Source organism: Cyprinodon variegatus, unplaced genomic scaffold, assembly GCF_000732505.1.
Source record: "Cyprinodon variegatus isolate N-32 unplaced genomic scaffold, C_variegatus-1.0 Scaffold875, whole genome shotgun sequence".
Classification (NCBI taxonomy): domain Eukaryota; kingdom Metazoa; phylum Chordata; class Actinopteri; order Cyprinodontiformes; family Cyprinodontidae; genus Cyprinodon; species Cyprinodon variegatus.
The window spans coordinates 44892-51616 of NW_015151328.1; the positions used below are offsets into that span (position 1 = coordinate 44892).

Sequence of the window (6725 nt, forward strand, 5' to 3'; positions counted from 1 at the left end):
AATGGGACACATAACTGAGAGTGCGCCTTTTAGTCCGGTGCGCCTTATGTGTGTGTTAAATACAGAAATGGGACACATAACTGAGAGTGCGCCTTTTAGTCCGGTGCGCCTTATGGTCGTGAAAATACGGTAATTCTAGTAGTTTCATAGTATTGGTGTTGATGCAGTAAACACCCTTTTGTCTTTATTGGTTGAAATCACCTTTTTTTTTAACAAACACTTTCTTTGGTATTCCCCCTGGTTGAATCAGTTACTTGAAACTAAAACTTGACCATGAATAAAAAATAAAAACTGAAACCATAATAAAAGTTAACAAATGAATTGAAACTAACTGAATATAGTAGAGAATTGGTTTAATTTTTGCGCCGGGAGTGGCAGGTTAGGGTTACGGTCATTTGTGTTACTGCAGTGGTCTGTCCTTATGTGGGATTTAATTTCTCTTGATATTACTTTATTTTTTCCTCAGTCACACCCCTTTTTGTAAGTCTTTTGTAAGTCTTCTTACATAAAAAAACTAAAAATATCACTGAACCTAATAAAAACTAACCCGAAACTTAGCCTTTTCAAAAATGCAAACAAAGACTAAAAACAGATTAAAACAAAAATGAGAAAATATGAAGTCAAAACAAAATAAAAATAAAAACTAATGTAAAATAAAACAAAAAATAAAAAACTATGAAGATCTTGTTAGTCCCTTTAAAAGCAAAGATACCAGCTGCTTTATCATTCTAATCATCAAAAAAACCTGGTTATTCTTTTACCCTAAATTAGGTAGAGAAGCCCTTTATGTCACCCCCCTTCTTCACACCGTCTCACCGACTTAGCTAAATGCAACAGGAAACCACTCAACCTGTCTCGGTTCATACATAAATCCCATCGAGACATCGGGAGGATGTCAAAACCTAGGTTTAAAAGTACCAATTTTAGAAAAGCCTACTACATTACTTGCAGCAGCCTGGCTTTAAAGAGATCTGTTACCACTGATGATGCCATGTTTTGTTTGCATTGAAGTAAGCTGCTGATTAAAAGAGAAATGCAGCCCTGAATCAAAGGGTGATTACGATAATTACTGAATAATTGCCATCATTAAAACAAAAGGTAAACATGAACCTATGACTCAACCTTTTAATTCTTAAACATTAATCTATTACCTGACAGTTATAGGAAGAGTAATATTTTATCCAAAATAAACCCTGATATAAGCAGCATTTTAACCCCAGTTTGAACAAACATTTGAGCATCCATCTTTTCCTATGACTCTGTAAACAGGGCGTGAGACATCTTCCATTCCCTCCTGCTTATTTATCTGCTCAACTTTTTCCAGCTGACAGATAACACAAACCGAGGCACAGAGTGTGTGAGATAGTATGCGTTATGCTGCTCTAGACACGTCTGAAAGAAGGGAAAATAATGCATAAATCACAACAGATCTGGCAGATATGGACCACTTCACTGAACTACGCTCAGAAATGTTCCTGACTGCAAGCAGCATTTTGGAAAAGCCCATCTGAAGAATAAATTAAAATGGATGGTGTTGAAATAGAAAGTGAGATCAGCAGCGTGTGGGAAGACGTGCCTGGCAAAGCAAAGCGAGCTCCTGTATCAGATATGCAAGAGCCTTCTTTAGATACTGAACATCAGAACAAGGTTTTAATGCCACAAAGGTACAAGAAACAGGTTTAATAGGTTTCCAAGAAAAGACTGTCACATCCTTAGGTTCTGTACCACCACCAGATCCATATAAAAAAACTAAACTGTAAGTATTTAAAAAGGTAAAGCACATCTGCTTCTTGTCTGTATTCATCCCCATGTTTTGGGACTATTAGGCCTGATTTCAATACAGCTGTGCTGCAGAATCCAGAATAAGAGGACACAGCAGTTTGATCTTTTATTTTGACACAGGAAGGGTGGGGGTGAAGGAAATAAAAAGAAGTAAAAGCTCCACCACAAAAACTTAACCAAAGATGTTCATGTTTTTGTCGATTTCAAAGCCTTTTTTGATTGATCAGATATTAATTTATTGTAATCAAACAGACGGATAATTCCAGTCTGAGGTCCTTCAGTGTGGGAGAATTGCTGCAGACGTTCGCTCACCTTGTTGGGCAGGTCGAGGCTTGCCTTGGCGTTGCACATCGCCGTGACGATAGCCAGATTTCCATCCTTGCAGGCGATGTGGAGGGGCGTGTTGCCATGGCGATCCTGTCGGTCCAGATTGCAGCGTTGTCTGAGGAGGCAGCGGACCACTTCTACCTGACACCTACGTACGGCCAGGTGGAGAGCTGTGTGTCCGTCCTATAGAAAAGAACGACACAAACACTGAATGAAGCGAACCTTCTGAGCAGTGATCATAGACACGGATGATATGTGGGACTGATTCTGAGGTTTTAGGTGTTTATGTGTGAGCAGCAGCATCGTTATCACACCAAGCCATTGTCCTTTTCTTGTAACTAATCAGACCAGTTAGACTAAATTTGTTTTGGAATTTATGCCATTCATTGATGGCCGTAAATTTGGAAACTGCCCAAGTCACACGTGTCATACTTGGATAATTTCCAGTGGAAACAAATAAATAATGAGGAGGACACTGAGGAAGAAGTGGATAACCCAGGTTAAAACTTAAAGCCCTTGAATATGTCATCACCTTGTCTGTGGCCTCAAGGTCAGCCATGTGCTCCACCAAGCACTCCACGATGTCCACAAAGCCCCGAGCAGACGCCGTCAGCAGCGCACTCTCCCCTTCACGGTTCTTGGCGTCCACATGGCAGCCTGCCTGGCAGAGCGCTCTGGCCACAGCAGAATATCCATGCCAAGCTGCACAGTGGAGCGGTGTCTCCTGCTCCTGTTTCGGGATTATAATTCAGAAGAAAGATCAAACTCTACTTCTCCAATGACCATTTAATTCATCATGTTTGATCCATAGAGGAGCAAGCCCTCACCCGGTCTGTCAGGTCTGGGTTGGCCCGGATGCTGCACAGATAGCTGACCACATCGACGTTGCCATAGCGAGCAGCGACATGAAGAGCCGTTTCTCCAGACTGGAGTAGAAAAGCAACAAATCCAGGGATTACAAAATTCAGATTGTGTTTTACAGATCACATTCTCTTCACTTGAAGCACAGTACAAATGTTGCTGATGTCCATGCAGACAAATAGAAATTCATCGTCTCTCCTCACTCCAGAGAAGCGGATAAAACAGTCTGTACGACTCATGAGTCCACAATTTGTCACATTAAAAAGGACATAATTGCAGCATTTCTTGCAAAAAAAAAAGCAAAAAAACATCAAATCCTCCAGTTTTGTACGGTTATACATCCTTTTTAATGAAAAGTTCGAGAAACACACTGCATGGAGCATGTGGAAACACGACTCTACTAACACAAGTTTACCTTCAAAATGTTTTTATATAAACCAGAGGGGGATAACATAATGTCTAATTAGCATATTCAACAGTATTGCTTCAACTAGTCTGCCCGTACTTTAGATCCACAACCGCAAATTAATGAGTAACGAATCGATATGAGTAACAATATCAGAAAAGCCTATATTTTTGCAGCAGTTCTAATAAATGATCTTGTTTAAACTGGAGATCAACTGATACAGGTCATTTTGACATCAGTATATCTGATCCCCTAAATGTGCTGCTGATACTGCTTTTTTCCTCCATTTGCATGATAAAAATAACAAAATGGCAAATGTTACAGATGCCTTAATTTTAACAAAAATTAAAAATTTATCAATAAATTTAAACAACCATTGAAAACAGAAGTACAGGGAGGAAGCAGCAGAGCGCAGCGCTTCATCTGATCAAGACTTAGCTGCTGAATGTGATAATTGATCAGCAGATGCATGAAGAAAAAACAACAAAAAGCAGAAATCTGACAGATAATGTATCGGCCTCTGTTTAATTCTAACAAAAGCAATTTGTTAATAACACCCATAAAAAATAAATAAAAAGAATACATCACCATTATGTGAACTTTGGTATTTTCATTATAAATGATAATATTCCAACCGTAGTTCGGATATTTCATGAAACTGAACTCGGTCTTAATATTAGTTTTTCCAAAGAAACCTAATTGAACAGAATTATAGCAACCTTTAGACATCTATAAATGACTTGTTAGAAATGTTTTTATAAACTTTCTTTGTTAATAAAGGGAAGAGTATCTCTGAAACTACAACCAAGACCATGAGTTTGTTGTCTAGGGAAAAGAAGCCACTAAAATAAAATGTAATGGACTTAAATACCTTGTAAAATCTTGAGTCATCCCTTATTTCTTTATTAGTTTATCAAACTTGACTATAAAGGTTAAACATTTTGATCTTTTTTCATGTCTAGAAAGCAAAACTCAGTCCTTTGAATCAATCAGGGATAAAATGATTTCTAAACATTGGAGATGAACCGTTCTGTTGTTACCAGTTCATTAGCATTTCTTTAATGAAAATCTGTACTTCTAATTAGGACTGACAATTCTAAATAAAACTAAGTCAATAAAAAGGAATCAGTACAGTCCACCTTCGCGTCCCTCTAAACCAGGGGTCTGCAACCTTTCATATCCAAGAGCCGTTTTGCCCAGAGTACGACCAAATAAAAGTTGTTTAGAGCCGCCAAATATACCATGACTTTTTTTAGAAAACCTTTTTTTTTTTTAAATCTTGTATAGGAAATTAGTTGTTGCCATCTCAAACAATCAATTCATATATTTTTAATGTTAAAACATATAATTTTCAAGCTATTTCATAGAAAAATGTATCTTAAAACATATTTCTGTTTCTTTTAATCTCATTCTTTTCCATCTTATAAAAAACGCTAAAGCTATTGATACCGGTATATATTATAGTAAATTATTTAGCTCTTTATATACATTTTAGCCACTATTAAGAGCCGCTGGAGAGGGTCCAAAGAGCCATATGTGGCTCTGGAGCCGCAGGTTGTAGACCCCTGCTCTAAACACACCCCTCAGAGGAACAAGGTGAAGTTTTACTCATACATCAGTGGGTTTTTTTATGATTAAACAAACACCTGAAGCTACAATAAAATGATTTAAATTAAAGAAATCAAAGCATATTATTTAAAAAAATGGCCTAGTCAAAGTCCGGAGCTAAAACAAATATATATTAGCAGCAGGACTTGCTGCAAAGTGAGAAAATCTTGTAAATGAGAAAACATTTTGCAAAGAACTGGAAAAAATCTCAGCCTAAAATAATACAAGAGTTGGAAGCAAAAAGACTTAAAACTTGAACCGCAGTGAAACATTGTTCTACAAAGTTTCTATTCATTTCTAGTTCACATTTATGGAGTAGACATTAAAATCCTGCTAGGATAAACCAGTTTATGGCTGCAAAGTGTACAAAGGCTTAAAAGTTCAAGTTACGATAAGAGGTGAGAATCAGTGTTTCTATTCTTTGATCAGACAGAGATGCCTCAGCTCGTCATTTCAAAGTTACAGCGTAATAAAACACAATGAAAGTTTAATGATTCCTGGACAGGATCAAGACAATAAACAGGAAGGAGCCTGGAGTGCAGATTAGCTGAGGTCTCTTGGACGAGGACTCGCAGACAGACAAGGACACCGGCGCCTAAAATCCTTTGATAGATTGCAAACTGCTTTTGGGATTTTCTGTGCCAGAGTGAGCTCTGTGTAATCAAGCCACGGCAGCAGCATCAAAAACACACACACAGTGATGCTCCATCTTTTCCTGTTGCTATAGCAACAACAAATAAGCAGATAAATTGCCTGAGTAACTGCTTTTCTCTTCAGGTGTGTGAAGCCTTATTGTGGATGTGTTTGTGGTCATTTTCAAAGCAACGTTTCTCCCGAGGTCTGTTGGGTGGGAGGTGGTGAGTAACTGGAGTAGTAGTAAGGATGTGTGCTTTTATGTGTGAGGGGGGGGCGGCTGACTCACCTTATCTTGGACATCCAGAGGGCATTTCTTTTCATGGAGGAATTTCAGGGTCCCCACATGGCCGTGTCTGGCTGCGTAGTAGATAGCGTTGGCTCCGCTCTGGAGGTTGTAGAGAGAACATTCCAGATTTGATTCCAAAGATATTCAGAAAAAAAAATAACTCGTGTTTCACCTGGGACTATTTTAGGGAGGCGCAAACATCCTGCATTCAGGAGTGCTATTAGTCTAGTTGCTGCCATGGCAACGGTTAACAAGGGAGTTTGTTGCAAATCTCCAGTTGCGTGTTTAAATCTATTACCCAATCACTATCACTAAATGGCTTCATCCACAGGATGCTGACTTCCTACTGTCCTACTTTTTAGAGCCTTTAGCAAACTCATGAAGAAATTCTGGCCAGACATTTATCCATTCTGTTTTTTCCAAAATATTAAAGGGTTAAATTTAACCATTTAAACATTGTCCATTGCCTTCTACTAGAGTTGGGGCCATTGAAAAAGGTAAAAGCATGCTTCCTTGTTCTCTCAAATCTCCCACTCATGTCCAGGTTTCAACCTTTTAACCCAAACTGTTACCTTTAAGTGAAAAGAAACTGGTTAGATTAATGAAGAACAACCAGACTAGTTCTATCCAGCCAGGGACTGAGGGGCAGACGGTTAAACAAGGCGTAACTCAGATCAATGCCTACAAGCTTGTTAAAAACACCTAGCTAGCTTAATGAATAAACTGTATATTGTTTCAAGAAAAGGTTTCTGGTTAGAGATGATGAACAAATGGATGTGTGAGGGATTGTATTTGAGTCAATGAGTCAATGCAATCAAC

General features: G+C 38.4%; 1 protein-coding gene across 4 annotated transcripts in view; it reads right to left on the reverse strand.

The window, feature by feature from the left end:
• dapk1 (death-associated protein kinase 1) overlaps window positions 1-6725 on the reverse strand; it is an 82021-nt gene that overhangs the window by 20755 nt on the left and 54541 nt on the right. For all 4 annotated transcript variants that reach the window (XM_015397621.1, XM_015397618.1, XM_015397619.1 and 1 more), the window contains exons 14-17: window positions 5907-6005; window positions 2937-3035; window positions 2642-2839; window positions 2095-2292 (exon numbers count right to left, since the gene is read on the reverse strand). In XM_015397621.1, coding sequence (XP_015253107.1) covers window positions 2095-2292; window positions 2642-2839; window positions 2937-3035; window positions 5907-6005 — 594 coding nt within the window. The remainder of the gene's footprint in view (window positions 1-2094; window positions 2293-2641; window positions 2840-2936; window positions 3036-5906; window positions 6006-6725) is intronic.